This window comes from Nestor notabilis, unplaced genomic scaffold (assembly GCF_000696875.1).
Source record: "Nestor notabilis isolate BGI_N333 unplaced genomic scaffold, ASM69687v1 scaffold809, whole genome shotgun sequence".
NCBI classification, from domain to species: domain Eukaryota; kingdom Metazoa; phylum Chordata; class Aves; order Psittaciformes; family Psittacidae; genus Nestor; species Nestor notabilis.
The window spans coordinates 28,864-45,245 of record NW_009944825.1 but is presented as its reverse complement, the minus strand read 5'-3'; the positions used below and the strand labels follow the sequence as shown (position 1 = coordinate 45,245).

Genomic DNA, 16,382 nt, shown 5'->3' with positions numbered 1-16,382 from the left:
CTCGAGTGGAGTGTGCCCCTGCCTGTGGCAGGGGTTGGAGCTGTATGAGCATTAAGCTCCCTTCCAACACAAACCACTCTGGGATTCTATGACAATGCTGGTCCTAGGGAATTCTCTAAGAGTCTCTCAAGAGAAAGGTCAGCACCTACACAGAGCAGTCCAGCTGTATAGCTCCAGACGGCTGTACAGGACCACCTTATAAAGCCAGGCTCTTTTCCACCCCTCTGGGCATAGGAATATGCTTAGCTGGCATGTGGGAATTTCTTCCCTTTCAAGTCCTTCATGGTGAATTAAATCTTGAATCCCATCCCTACTGGTCGCTTTGCCTAATCAACGCTCTCTTTCTATTTCAGAGGGGGCCTGTGCTGTTTTTGTGACTCTACTAAATTACTTTGTTCTGGCATGAATACATTTGCTCCTTGATGTTCTTTTTAAAATGAAAATGGATATGAAAATTTACTCTAAAATGTACATTGCTCATAAAACTTTTATTAAGTATTATTAGTGCTTAAGAGAAGGATTTAATGTATTTGTGAAGCCAGGCTACACGATCACTATATTAAAGGCAGTCTTAGGACTGATTTATGCTGAATAGCAGAGATGAACCTAAACCAAGCTTGCAGTTCTCCTACCACCTCTCCTGCTAGGACTGGGCTGCTGGGAGCAAAGGAGGCATTTCACCAATGTGCTGCCACTCTAGAAAGAGACCTATAAGCAGACATTACAGGTGATGTTACATGTCAGGCAGGGCTTTAGCTGCATTCATAACAGCAAGCTCCGGAGGAATGGGGGTTGTTTCCCTCATCCACTGCCCTTCAAGCCTTTGTCATGTGAAAGTCTCAGAGAACATCTCATTAGGAAGAAGCTCATGCTGCTTATAGGACGTTCAGATGCACAGGTCCCACTGTAACACAGGGCAGAGCTGGATGCTGTCCAGGCAGCTTCTCTCCAGGGGATTTTCTATCACAGGCATCTTCCTTTTGTGGAATATTTACATATAGAAAGGAATAAAAATACCCTAGCTTGCAAAGCAGAAAGTGACCCCAAATACAAAATCCTATTTTACCTTACCATACATAGATATAAGCCACAGATCTTCCTATCTACCATAAGCACAGCTACAGGAGCCATGGAAAGAGACTGACAGCTGAAAAACTGATAGGAACACCATAAATCTCTCAATTTATCTCTTGATGCCCCTGTCTAATGGCCAGTCTGGGAGGCTGACTTCTCAGTTTCTCCTCTGTTACCCTCCTACCATTCATTTTATCTCAAGTTCTCATCTTACTACTTGTGTGCACAAACAACAGGACCAGAGGATGCCCTAGAACCACCATCCTCTGAAAAAAGTGAAACAAGGCTTCTGTGCAAAGTGAAGGTAGAAGCTGCCTCCCTGCATGGGTGAGATGTAGGCATCAAAGCTGCTGGGCTTATTAAGGCAAAGTAACTGGTATGGCTCTGAATGTTGTCTTCAGAAATCAAGGGAAGACAGCCCCAGATGTGTGTTACACACAAGCAGTAGGAAGCAAGAGGAGAGAGCAACTTTCTGATAAGCCAGCCACCAAGGGGAGGTCTCATATCAATGTTTAATCCTCTATGGAAGGGATAATGGGAGGAGAAGGGATTGACCACGACAACACCACTGCAGAGCCAACAACCATGCTAGGCATACACCAATTCACCTAAAGGACCACTAGTCCTTATGCTTCCAGGTAACAGCTACATGTTGATGATACAGATTCACAGATTTCTATCTATTAAAGTTTCAGCCAGAAGCTTTAAACCCAAGGACTTGTGTCTGGAGCTTTTATTAAAATGCTATGCAAAGTGTATGCAAAGCTTATCCTATTATCTCAGACAGATCTCAAAAGTACTTTTACTTCCATAAAATGAATTGCTAAAGTGCAAAGGCTTCCCAAGCCATGGAAATAATGGCACCAGGTCTTCCTCTAAATATTTATATAACGTGATTGCAGCCATTTTGCAGACTCCTTCATAAAGGTGTTAAAACATTAAGAGCTGATCCTAATTCTTGGGGGAAATGTCTAACTATTATGAAAATTTTCCTTTCCAAGTAAAACCCAGAGACCTTTTTCTTTGCTTTATTCCTACTATAAAAATCATTTAAAGCCCATTTAATCTGGGTCACCCAAGTGCATGAAAGATCTTCAGGATCATGTTTGTTACATACATCTTCTCTTGACTGGGCTAACAGCACTCAGAGGCAGGATCCTCTCTTAGGGTTTCTAGAGCCCCTGAATCTTATGGTTTAATCATAGCAGAAGGTTTTCTCCCCTCTGCTTTCTTGTGTCCTGCTTTGCTTATAGGCTCTGTGACTGCTGTGACATCTAAGGGTGAGCTTCTCACTGCCTGACTTTATTGGCACCGGCATTAACATGGAAATACAAGAAATAGCTAAAACAACAGAAATTTATTCATTTGAAATCCTGCAAAACTAAAGCCACTCAAACACTTTGAAGTGGACTGCAGAAAGCCTACGCTTAGTTCTAACGTTGCAACCAGTTCTTCAAGTTTTGCAGCCCAAGATCCCTGGGTCAAATACCAGAGGCTGGATGTTGTTCCCTATTACAGAGTAGTGCCAGGGCCAAATAAAAAATATACCTAAACTTCATCTCTACAAGTGAAACCAGAATGAGGTTCCCTACAGAAAACACAAATCCTTCAAAAGCACAAGCTTATTGCTTAGCTTTCATTTTTAATCACTGCAAGTGTTTAATAGGGTTATCAGGTATTATGTATCTTGGTCTACCATTGAAACCAAAAACTATCAAACCTTTCCGAGTTGAAGTGTTAAGAACCCTTACAACTTCCCACAAAGCTACAATATAAGTGCCACAAGTGCTGTTCAGATCCTGCACATGCCTTTATCTTTCACTCATCTGAACAGCTCTTCATACGTCCCCATTGACATCATTGACCAAATGAGAACAGGCTGCAGGAAAGACGACTCAGTGCAAACCCTGCAGAATGATCAGTGTCCCATGAACAACCCTAATTGTTCTAATGCTTTTTCTAATGGATTTTTAGTAGGTTGAGTAAATACTTATTTGATGAGTTTCTTTAGAAACTCATCTGAAAGAAAACGTGTGCTTTAACAGGGCATGATAGCCTTCCACTGAACATCTCTAGTGAAAGCAATCAATGGTGTCAAAGGTAGATCTCTGGAATAAAGCCCTGTGCCATGCAGATACAAGAATTAATTATGATAAACACCCATTATCACAATAAAATTAAGAATTAATACAATGGTTACCATTTGAGCCCTACTTACCAGGCTTCTGCATGTGGAGTTAAAATAAAGTGCTGATAAAAGAGCAGAAACAGAAAGATAAAGCTCAGTTTCATTTTAGCAGAAGTCCCTGCTCAATTCTATGTCTCTGTGCAGACTGAGCTTCCCAACTGCATCACTAGAATAGTTCTGCTTTGCTCCACTTGATGACACACCTACCCAGCCACACTCAATACTGCTGAGAAGCACCTGATTTAGGAATACAGCAGACTCCTTACTGGCCAAAATCAACATAATACTTAGCCACTGGATAAGCAGTATCAACCATAATAATCCTGAACCTAAACTCCCAACCCAGAGTAACACAGGTAAGTGCACAACTTTCAACCTGTGAGAATCTCCAGCACAGTCACTGGTGGCTGTGGGCTGCTGTATCTCTAAGCATCAGAGAAGAAACACATGCACAGTCTGAATTCCCTCTCATTTCTCTGCTCCCACTGCTCAAGAAGTCTCAGCACTTAGTTCACCTCTTGGCATCCTCATGCTACTTTAGAAATGAAGGGTCTACCATGATTTCACCACTGAACCAAATATTCAGTGCAAAATAGATGATCAGCAAATGGATGTATAGGTACTATAACGAACAGACCATAATCAAACTCCTTGTTTGCCTATAGCTTTCCAGGCTCAAATGAGTCATTAAGCAAACAACTCTTCTCTACCTCTTGTTCTGCCGACAGATACAGGCCAGCCTCAGTGAACTGTGGCTTTACAAGAGTCATCAGCAGAGAATCAGACAGGCATTTAGTTGGGAAGAGCCACTCTTTCTGTATCTCACATGTGCACGTTTCTGACCTGATCTAATCCAGGCTGCAGGGAATTGAACAGAACTAGGTGAGCACTGCAGTATCTGAATGTGCCTGCATGTGTCTTGGGCCTCTTCATCAATCTTCAGTCTGTCCTGAAGGGCAAAAGGACTGCCCAGCTAAACTAGCTGAAGAGCTGGTTAACAACAAGCTGCAAATCAACTGAGGCAAAGGCTGCTCTGGTCCCTGGCAGCCCCATGCAGCACGGCACAGATCTGTCCTTGCCTTCCCATTCCGACTCATTGCACGGTGCCAGAGCTGGGATCTCAGGCCAGAATCCTCAAAACTCTCGGTGTTCAGGGACTTTGGAATCAGCACTTTCTGCTTTGCTCAAGTGTTTTAGAGTTATGCTTGAGAGACAATTCCTGATTGGTCACAGCCTTTATGATGCTGTGAATTCTGAAACAGAACAGAAAAGGAAAATCTTCCTTATCCCTTTGCCTTCACAAGTTTATTCCCTACAAGACAACTCTTGGTACTTGGCCTCAGCAGGGTACAAGGACCTTTAAGAATGCCTGCTGCAGTGGAACACCTTGCAAGGTGAGAAATTACTGCATCATTTTATGGGGCAGAGCTGCACCTTTAGGTTATGAAAATGCAGTGCTGCTCCCTGGTATAGAAGAGTGATTACTACTTGTATTGAAAGACAATTCCCACATTTGCTTCCAGTCTGTGCCAGCAGATTGTCTTTGAATGAATCTCTATCCTCCCTAGTACAGGGCCCGATGTGCTACACTCTCCTGGTGTTTTTCCATGCTTTGTGCAGATACTTCACTAAGTCTGATACTAATCATCCTGGTACAAAATATTCTCCACCAATAACTAGAAATCTAAAGTACTTTCATGCCATTTAATTACGGATGGGGATGTTACCTGCATATTATCAACCCTTTGTCACACATTATAACAACTTCAACTATTTTTCTCTTGATGCTTCTATACCATACATGCATATGTACATCAAGTCCAGGGGAAGAATTACTAACTATAAAGGAATCTAGCAAAACCCTGAAAACTCTCCAAAGCACACACTTTATTATGCAGGGATTGATTTTGGTTTTTTGGATTGCTATGAGTGATTCTGGAAAGAAAACTACTTTTCATTCATACTGCAATGCTGCTTGAAAAACATACATGCTTCCATGCAGAGACCCACTGCAGAACAAAACACTGACTTCAGATTACTTGTGGACTTGCTTTATGTAGTGTGAATCTTAAACAGTAAGAAGAATGGTAAGGTGAGAAATGTGAGGTATTATTTATCTCACCCACCTCTGGAAAGCAGCTCTTAAAAAATAAGTTTTATATGGTGTAAATTACTGCACAAACCTTAACACAGTAGAATCACATCCAGGCAATCTCTGGACCTAATTCCCTCTTTCTCACTTAATCTGAACTAGATGACAAGTAAATCCACTGCAGCACAATGAGTTACATCAGAAAATGGCACAAGATGAGAATCAAGTTGTGTGAATCATCTGGGAATATTTTGCCCTTCCACAGTTTATCAAGGAGCTGCACAACCTGAAATAGAGCATCCAGTGCTCCTAAGTATGGTAAATTCTTTTATGCTCTCAAGGCAATAAAACAAATCACACAACACAAACAAGCAGCAGTTTAGGCCCTTATCAAGATTATGACCCAAAATTAATCTATTAAAAAGCTTTTAAAATCTATTAAAAATCTATCAAAAAGCATTGTGTGAAAAACACTATGTCATCAATAACATTTTATAACAGAAGGTCTGGTAGATGGAAAAGTTCAAAGCCACCATAATCAGCAATGTGCCTGTCTCTCAGTTTTATCTTCCCAGATACCAAATTACATTCGAGAGGGGTTACATTCGTTTAAATACACACAGTTTAATGATCAACCCATTGGTTTACCTCTTCTAAAATGAACAGTTGTATAAATAGATCAAATTCTTCAACACAGAACAGTCACACAGCAAAAACTCTAAGCAGGAAAAGTCTCTGCATCCTGAAAACCGAAGAGTATCAGGAGCCGAAAACATGAACATCATTCTGGTCTTTCTATTCATTGCCCCACTTGCTCTTTCAGCTGGAGCTGAAAAGGATTTTTCCTCCTTTGATCCTGCTTTATCTCCAGAGACAAGATCAAGATTTGCCATGTTAGATGATGTTCGAATCTTAGCCAATGGACTCCTCCAGCTTGGGCACGGTCTTAAAGACTTTGTCCATAAGACAAAGGGGCAGATGAATGACATCTTTGAGAAACTTTACATTTTTGATAGGTCCTTTTATGAGCTCTCACTGCAAACCAGTGAAATCAAAGAAGAAGAAGAACAGCTCAGACAAACTACAGCCAGACTGCAAATCAACAATGAAGAGATAAAGAATCTTTCACGGGAGATGAATTCAAAGATTGAAGACCTCATACAAAACAAAATCCAGCTGCAAGAGAAAGTATGGGGACTGGAAGACAAAGTCACTAAACTGGCCATTACCCAGCCTTCAATGGAAGAGAGAGAAGAAATTTCTTCACTCAAAGTAAGTAGAGTTGTGAAAGCCCCTGACACCCAAAGCCAAAGTAAACTAATGCTATTAGTGGGAGTTATGCAATAGAAGCTCATGTTTTATCTTCCTCTTCACTGTAGTACTACTGTGTATTTTGAGAAATAAATCACTGCAATAATTTTATAAGAATCAGTGTCTTAACCTGACATACTGTTTATTTTGCAGTAAAACTCCACAGTGGGAAAACTGTGAAATTAAAGGTCTCTGTATCTTTTTCAGTATTTTTTGCAAATAACTTTTAAGAAATCCTGTAATAATAGTGATAAAAATTTTTTTTGCAATCAGGAAAATGATGTGATTACCAAGCCCATAGGTTTGTATGTCATCATCTCATTACAAATCAAAGCACTAGGAACTGTCTGCTCAGTATAAAAGCAGGAAGTTTAAACCTTTAAAGGACACCTATAGTATCTTTATGACTTCCAGGACCAAAGAACCTGCCAAGTGCTAGCAGGCTTAATGTCAATAGATGCAAGTATTTAGGTAGGTATAAGTATTTAGGTAGGAAAAGGAAGTATTAACTGTATTTTGCAGAAGTATAAAAGGCTAAGCAACTTGTGTGAACAAATACTGGACATTTGTGTCAAAGCAGAAAGATGAATCCAGATCTCACATATCCCAGGCTAACACCTTAAATGCTAGGAATTGTTCCCTTTTTTGATCAGTGGCATACATCTAGCTTGAATCAAGGGCCAACTTCATAGAACACAATTGTTCTGGACATGAAAATTGAAGGAAAAAAGCAATAATAATGAAGCTCTACAAAGCTGCCAGTAGTTTCTCTTAAAAAATGGGTGTTTGCTTTGGAGGCAAAGAAATTAAGCCCTTTAGAGGTCAAGCAGGCAACCCTTTGGAAAAGGAAAGGCAACGTTATATGGTTTGTGCCTCTCAAAACTAGTCCCATGACAAGAGTTTTGGAGGCAGCACCAGTACGAAGGTCCTAACCACAACCTTCCTCCTTTCCCTCCTGTCTTCAGGCTTTCGTGGAGCAGCAGGACAACGACATCAAGCAGCTTCTCAAAGTTGTCGAGGACCAGCACATAGAACTCGACAGACAGCACAACCAAATACTGGAGCTGGAGGACAAGGTACCAGAACCATCTGTATGTCTCTTTTCAGAATTTGTCATCTCTCCTAACACTGAAGGAGTCAATGGCCTCACCATTCATTCTGGTCAGCCATACCTCTTGTTCATCTGGAGGTGTAGAGGAGGGCATAAGCAATTTTGGCCACACACAGGTACCTTTTTGGGTGAGAGACTGCTGCGCTGCCAGGCAGGGGACTACGGCCAGGGCACATGATGACCAAGAACACAACTTTGAAATACTGCCTGTCAACACCAGGCTGCTGTATTTTCTGACTGTTAACCCTCTTTTTTATCTCTTATTATCCACCATATCACTACTTTCTACTTATTACTTCTTTTCCACTCGAAATAGGGAGCCACGTTCTGCAGTTCAACATGTGTCACTGTAACACTGGGTATAACTGACATGCTCATATTTAATTTATTCCTGAGAGGAGGCTATAAAAGGAAAATGCATTTCAGCCTAAGGAACTATGGGTTCTGTGCTCCTTAGATGTTGGTATTATTTGTCTAAGTGATGTCACCTGAGGAAATAAGTTAAACCTGTTTGCCCATTAAGAGGCACCTCATGAGAACGGGTCATTTACTTTCCTCATGAATCCTACCCTGTTTGAGCAGTGACATTCGTGTGACTGAAATCCACAAGTGTGGTCCTAAAGTTATTTTTATGTTGTAAATTAGGTGTTCTGAAGGATTACATTCACAAGGAAAATTACTCTCTGCAGGACATTGTTTGGCTTGATACATGAATCTCATCATTTCAGAGCCCTGGGAAATTAACAGCCTGTAATTATGGCTCTTTCAGCTAAACCACATTGAGCTCCAGGAACTCGCAGAGAACGACTTTATGGAGGAGAAAACAGAACCAGAGGACATTCCTTTCCCTGTGCACAACACCACGGCTGTAACATACAGATCTGATGGTGAGATCTTCTCTCTTAGACGTGACTATGCAACACACTGCATTCACAGCATGCTCTGTGAACATCCTGTCTTGGTTTTTAATAGTCAAAGACTAAAAGCAAAAGACTTAAGGTATATACAATGCTGTGGGAAGGAGCTAGAGTTCCTGTTTTGGAAAAAATGCCATCATCTGCTTAACCCCAGTATACACGTATATCTCTGGGGTGACATGGAATAACATCCAGTAATGCGGTAATCCTGTCTTCAATCCTCCTCCTCCATTCACCTCCTGTAAACACATGCTGTGATCATCTTTTTAAAGTCACTTCTGGCACTGCCAATGTCTGTCTTGGAAAGCATGAACAGAGAGCTAATTTACTTCTCAGTGGCTAATTACAAGATTTGGAAGAGCTTTCTTTGAAGTTGAAAGGCATTTCAAACTGCAGCAATGGGAATGGTATTTATTGGGAACATTACAAGGGGTAGGAAAGTCCATTTGCCAGAGTCTAGTCCTAGGCCTTACAAACTTTCCAGAATTGTCTAAATTGAAACCTTGCCTAATGTATGTCCAACCTACCACAACTTGGCAGCTGTATCACCAAACCCAAAGCAGTTTGTCCATTTCGTGACATTTACTGTAAAATGAAATTACCAGTTCAAGGTTTTGCTTTGGCTCTATCCCATATAGATATTCGAGTTACAAACTTGGATGAAAACTTCCCACATCCAAACCAAGATTTGTGATTGTCTTCTCTTTGCTTTCCTAGGTGCTTCTGACTGCACTGCTCTTTTTAACAGCGGCACACGGTCCAGTGGTGTCTACACTATTAAGCCCCATGGCTCAGAAGCTTTTGATGTCTACTGTGAAATGAAATTTGGTAAGACACCTGTGCTAGAAATAGTCTAATTTTCACATAAGTAGTTTCTTATAAACCAAAAAACTGTGTCTCATCCCAATGTACACAAAAACTTATCACAAGTCATGTATCCTCCTGACTTCTCTGGCTGGCCTGTCTGTGCTCTGACCTCTCCTGAAGTCTCCTTAACACTCCTTTCATTCTTTACTCACCTCTTGTTTATGAGGGAAGGACTTTCAATCGTGATACAAATTAAGTATGTTTAAAAACCCCAAGCCCCTTTAGCTATAGAAACGAAAATGGCAATTATAAATACCATTATATTACAACCACGAATAGATTTCCAAATAAGAGCAAACAGTAAATAGTAAATACCTTAGTAAAATTTTCATTAACAATGTTTCATTAACAAAGCTCATTGCATAAGACTTAAGATATACCATACTGAAGAGGTGAGTCCTTGATACAGGATTCCTGTATCATGTTTGGGTGAGTCAGTATCTATGTATCACATATATCCAGAATTGTCATGGACCAGAAGGCAGAGCACCCACCCAAGCTCTATCTTTGTAAGAAACCCATTTCTCTGTTACTTTTGCCACTACTCAGAGATAACACATCACTTGGCCAGTTCACTGGTCCCTGTTTTTTTCACCCTGCAATGCAGCACCACACAGTGCTGCTCTGTGCGTGTCCTGCTCAGCTTCCCTGCATGGTCCCTTGTCCACGGCTACCTGGAGAGCCTGGGAACATGCTGATGCAACCATAGCAGAGCCATGTGATATGTTTGGATGTGTAAACAGAATAGCATGGGATTGCCCTGTGCAAAAAGCTCCTTTGATTACATTTGTTGAAACTGGTAAAACTAAAGTGTAATGACCCGGTTAGGAGAAAGACCCTGCTGTAAACCCAGGGTGGACACAGCCTCCAACACTTCCTGCCTTCTGTGGAGTTGCCTTCCCAGCAGCCAAGCACTATTAGTATAGAGAGTCTGACAATCTGATCAGATGTCTGGAACTTTTCAATCTCTTTTTTTATCATTCTCTCTATGTCTGTGTTTCTGAGCCCTCATAAACAAATGGAACCCAGTTAAGGCAGCTTAACAAGGTCAGTCCAGTGAGCTGAGTTACCATGAGTGTGGCAGAGGACTCCAGAGGGGCTCCAACAGCCACATGTTCTGCTCAGCTGTGCCCACTTGAATTTCTTTCATGAAGATTTAAGCTAATTCATCCTATCTCAAAATCGGAGCACCCAAGAGCACACTCATGGACAGTTAATAAGGCCAAGGCCAGGTTGGATGGGGCTTGGAGCTACCTGGTCTAGTGGAAGGTGTCCTTGCCCATGGCAGGGGGTTGGGACTGGATGAGCTTTAAGGTCCTTTCCAACCCAAACCATTCTATGGTTCCATGATTCTGCAAGTCAAACATCTGCTCTCTCTACAGCCAAAAGGCTGCGTAGCTCAGTACATGCACTCATGTCTGTTGCAAAATGAAGAGTTAGGAGGGATTCATACACAGCCACCTCCAATGCAAACGCAGCTGCTGCTTCCCTGGTAGGGAGCTTGCTCGTGCAAGGGCAGCCCCAGCAGTGCAGTCTGTAGGTCAGCGACTGATGCTCTCAGTTACTTTCCACCTACTCTCTAATGCTTTAAACACTTAAGCCAGGCTTGGGACTTATCTCCCCTTCTCATTTGCAGGCAGTGCCTGGACTGTAATCCAGAAGAGAGTGGATGGATCACTAGATTTCAACCAAACCTGGGATGCCTACATAAGCGGCTTTGGTGACCTCAATGGTAAAAATGCCTTTTTTATGGTGTCTTTTTATCAGTCGATTTGAGAAGCTGAATCTTGTTACTGAAAGGTGTTCACATGAAAACGGACAAAACCAAACACCAAACCTGAACAGTTTACCTAATCTGAACACCAAAAAGTGCTTACTAGAAAATGAAACTCAGTAACATTCTCAAAGACACACCTCCAAAAGTGTTCAGAAACTTTTCCCGAATCAAAGCCAGAATGCTCTAAATGCTATTTTAATTATTGAGATTTTACTACTTATAAAAGCACTTCCCAAAGCCTCTAGACAAATGCAAAACCTCAGCAAGTTGCTGTTACTACCTTCTCTCAACCTTTTGGCAATCCTGCTTCCCCTAAAATCACCACACCAACTTTTTCAACCTCAAGTGCACCTAAAACTGTGTGTGCTCCCCTGCACGAACACCGCTGGTGTACTCTGTGCAGTGGCCAATCCCCTCTGTGGCAGGATAGGGTGAGGAAACACCCATGTTCCCCTGTTAATCATCAACTCCAAAGAATCTGCAGCACCAACTGCTGCCCAAGAGCCTCCCTGTCCAGAATATTTTCCCTACTTTTCTCACACATTGAGTCTGCTTTTGTTTAGAAAACAGTTTGACCTCCTAGGCACAGCACAGATCAAAACCTCGCCAGTGTGGGCAGCAATACTGACTCACTTCCATCTCTTTTACAATAAAGAGCTGCTGTATCTCAACCTTTCCCACATTTTGGGACGGTAGCTCACAACTGAGGGAGACTTTCACCCGCGTAGTTTGTCTGATCACATTGAATGCTACAGTTGCTCCTCGATTGGTCTCCGATTCCCACACACTACACCAACATGAAGCCACATCTTTTCAGTGTCATCACTCTCAGCTATGTCCTACTCAGTTCTGTGCTGCATATTCTGAGGTGATAAAATGTAACAGGCTACTGCTCCTTACCTGTTAATTGTGGGAGTATTTTACCCAACCATCTTGTCTTCTACTGCTTTAAATGCCACCTGTACGTACAGCACTCACATTCAGCTACACTACTTCTACATGTGGCAATTACCTATTGTGCGCTGATACCAGCAGCACTGATAATAAGCTACTTAATGAATATAATTTATGAAACTAATTACACCAATTATCAAGAATTCTAGCAAAAGGAAAATGCTCAAGTTAAATTCACTTCATACACAAGGGTATTGAAACCTCAGTTCAGTTCTGCAGCTCCTTCCTTAAGAACTACAACAATTGCAATTAGGTTTTATGTATGTCATTTCCTTCATTCGTCACACAGTTGCAATTACACGTTTTAATTGTCTTGAGCTCCGTCCTAGAGTTTCACAAGAGGTGGAAAAGTTAAGAGAGAAGCTCCACTTCATTTATATCTCTTCCCTTTATTGATCACTGGTGTGCAATTAAGAAGAAGTAAACAGAAAGAATGTAGCAGGAGACCTCTGGAAAGATCAACAGTCCCCAAGACTCAAATTATTGATTTAATTAAAGCAATGAATAAATCCTTTTAAATACTACATTTTCACACATACTACCCACAGGTTATCTGTAAAAACAAATTCAATAGCAGCGTGAGCAATATGGGGGTTTAGGGAAAGTTTAACACGTAACCCCTTCCCCCCGACTCTGCGCGGTGACTTCTGTCCCCTTATCCTCCCCTCTTGACATCTCTTGATTCTGACATTCACAGCTTATTTGAACACGTATTTCCAAATACTGATATTTTAAAGGTGAATGAGCTGAAGTATGGGTTAGCAATCTGAACACCATGGTGTGTTCATGCCTCCTTCCATACTAACACCATCTATTTACAACTTTGCAGAGGAATTCTGGCTCGGCCTCAACAAGACCTATTCCATTACTAAACAAGGAGACTACATCTTACGGATTGAGCTGCAGGACTGGAAAGATAATAAGCGTTACATCGAGTATGCATTCAGCTTGGGAGGCCCCGAAACAGACTACACCCTCCAGCTTTCACGGATGTTCGGGAGCATCCCCAATGCCTTGCCGGAGCAGACAGAACTGCGGTTCTCAACTGCGGACCATGAAGTGGACATCACGAATAACTTCAACTGCCCAGAGAACTACCTAGGTATCAGTATGCTGGGTATATTAACATGGGAGTGGCTTTGTTACATGAAGGATGGTAGAGGGTAGAAAGCTTTAGTGGGTAGGTACTGATACCAGCCTGGCTTTAAATACAGAAAAGAAAGGGTAGCAGCACCTTTCCACTTGCAGGAAAGGGCAAAAGATGTTGTTTGTTGGCAGATGGCAGGGCCCTACAATGAGGCATCATCTTTCTATTTTATAGATAGGTAAAACTACAGCATAGTGAGGATGTGCAAAGGACCAACATCAGAAACAGAACTAGCAGCACAGGTTGAAATAAAACCCCAGGATGAGATTCCGAGCTATGAAGCAAAGAGCAGTTCTTCCTCTGATGCCTGGTCTGGTATGGCAACCCTAGGTTGGATTGGTTTATCCCTCCTTGCAATAAAAACAGAAGACAAACTTGACTCTTAACTCAATTTCAACTATAACCCAAAAGTTATAAATGATGGTTAGATGGGGCTTGGAGCAACCTGGTCCAGTGGAAGGTGTCCTGCCTGTGGCAGGGGTTTGGAACTGGATGAGCTTTAGGATGACTTCCAACCCAAACCATTCTAGGGTTCTATGATGAGTTTCCACTCAAAGGTAGATTTTAGCTGTTTGTCAAGTAGACCGAGTATAATCACCCTCAAAAGAGCAAGAGAGATGCAAGGCTGAAGACTAATTAAAGCTAATTTGGTAAAAGGAGTCCTAATTCTTTGATTTTCTGAAGCTTTTATGCCTTGCCAGCTTACAGCAAAAAGCAAACAATTGAAAAACCAATTAAATGATTAAACCAGAGGATACAGAACTGCCCTCCAGACATCTGCTTCATGCAACAAACATTCTGTACATCACTCTAAGCTTGAAAACTGTTAATGTCTGAAACAATGCTGAGAGCGTTACTTGGCTTTAGTGACCATAAACCAGATGGCCAATGACTTCCAAAGTGCTAAACTTTCATTCTGAACACAGAGCTGCTGCCAGTCCTTTGCAAGCAGAACTGGGCTTGTGATTAAGGACACCAGCCAATAAAAAAGAGAATTTGCTTACTTAAGGCTCTTCAGCCTCTTGCAGATGCAGAGATTTAACTATTTGTACCTGAGAGAAATACTAGCAGATCAGAAAGTCAGTTGTAGAGAGTCACATGGAACAGGAAGTGTGGAGCTAACTTCCTAAGTGTCCCAATTCAGTGGCAGCATTTGTGTGTGCAGTTTTCTTTGCACCACTACTTTGATGTGAAGCAAGCAACACCGGGGAGCACGAGATCTTTGTGTTGGCCCTCAACTTGCAAGTGTAAGTGGGTAGAGCTACAGAACCACTTCATTTGGGAATAGTGAGTAATTGTCACTTTTCATGTTGAAACAGGAGCTGAGGGCAATGTGTCAGAGCACCACTGACAGTAACTGACATTACAATGTTCTTCTTTAGGAGGCTGGTGGCACAGTGAATGTGAGGAAACCAATCTGAATGGGAAATATGTCACACCGAGGTCAAGAGGAAGACTAGACAGAAGGAAAGGCTTATACTGGAAACCTAAGAAAGGAAGATACTACTTGCTCAAGTCAACCAAAATAATGATACACCCAACAGATCTAAAAAGTTTTGACTTTGCTCAACCCAATGTCATTTAATTCAGAACGTACACACTGAACATTACTACATCAAAGGAGTTCATGTTTAATAGCAGATGCATGTCTAAATCCATACGCTGTATGGTGTATTCTCCAATACATAAACCTGAGGCATTTGTGATGGTCTTACAGTAGGTTTGGTGAGTATTCCCATTCACTCTAGCCCCAGGGTCAATGTGCTGTAACTTTCATGGAGCTTTTACCCCCCAAGGATGAAACTCTAATGCCTGGGAATCAACCACCTATTCGTGTATTAGATATTATTGCTTGGGGGAATGGGTTTTCAGGCTGCTGCATTCATCTCTGGGTTTGCAGAAGGGAACACAAAAAGCATTTCAGTAAATGAAGGGCTGGCAAAATGCTTCGGAGGACATTCAGATATTAATCTATAGGGAAGAAAAGAAATCTTGTTTCATAAAGTATCTAATCTGATGTTTGGTTCATGTTATTGTTGTGGAATGTTTCCATGAGCAAATGAAAGATGGGCAATTCCCCATTTTAGGGTTCTGTGTATTTCCAGACAAGTTTTCAGCAGTGTAGCTCAGGCCAGTCTTCACTGAAGCACTGTATTTGTGCAGCTATAGATGCGTGTACACACATCAAGCAAGCCAGACATAGGTCTAATCTTTTAGATACCACATTTTAAAGAAGAACTTAAGAGCCAAGCTTCAAAGCCTACTAAAAGGAGTAAGAGATCTTTTCTTCTTGTCTGAAATGGAATTAGAGCCATCCCTTTGTGACCTTTTAGTACACCTAACTAAGAAATAAAATGAAAGACCAAGAGAGCACACAACAAAACACTTTTCAAATAGACAACAACTGCCTGTGGGGCAACTCCAATGGAGCCCATGCTACCAAACAACAAACCCTGGAGGCACAACCTACATGACAGTGTTGGAGTCCTGCTCCTGGAACACACATACATTTGTTTAACTTCGGCTGCAGAAATCTATAAAGCAGAAGGACTATTGACATGCTTGTGGATGGTTGGTCATGGAACTGTTGACTGACAAAGACCCCAATTCTGCAGTTATGTTGAGTCATATTGACTTATCTTACCTAACCCTTGTACAGTATGGATTTTTTACCTCAACATTTGCAACCAGACAGAAAATGGTTTGTAACCGTAATTTGTCAGAGTGAAACAACTGTGAGCAGAATGTGCTAATTACAGAAAAACTGGAAAACTACTTTAACTTCTCATGGATTTATTACAAAGAAGAGCTGACAGAGTGCTGCTTATTTGTACTGGTGTATTGTAACGTTCAATTACCTGTCCCACCTCTAACAAGAAATATAAATCAAAGATAATAAAACTTTTGAAAAGACATGAGACACGGAACTTGACTAAACTCTTTC

General features: G+C 41.5%; 2 protein-coding genes across 2 annotated transcripts in view; one reads left to right on the top strand and one right to left on the bottom strand.

Annotated features, from left to right (window-relative positions):
• The window catches only part of DOCK7 (dedicator of cytokinesis 7), an 82,729-nt gene that overhangs the window by 48,451 nt on the left and 17,896 nt on the right, over positions 1–16,382 (bottom strand). The gene's annotated exons all lie outside the window — the stretch shown is intronic.
• Positions 6,064–15,137, top strand: ANGPTL3 (angiopoietin-like 3). The gene is made up of 7 exons (XM_010022570.1): positions 6,064–6,626; positions 7,631–7,741; positions 8,546–8,663; positions 9,411–9,521; positions 11,197–11,292; positions 13,121–13,393; positions 14,821–15,137. Exons 1-7 carry the CDS (start codon positions 6,129–6,131, stop codon positions 15,021–15,023), a joined length of 1,410 nt encoding a protein of 469 aa, XP_010020872.1. The 5' UTR covers positions 6,064–6,128; the 3' UTR covers positions 15,024–15,137.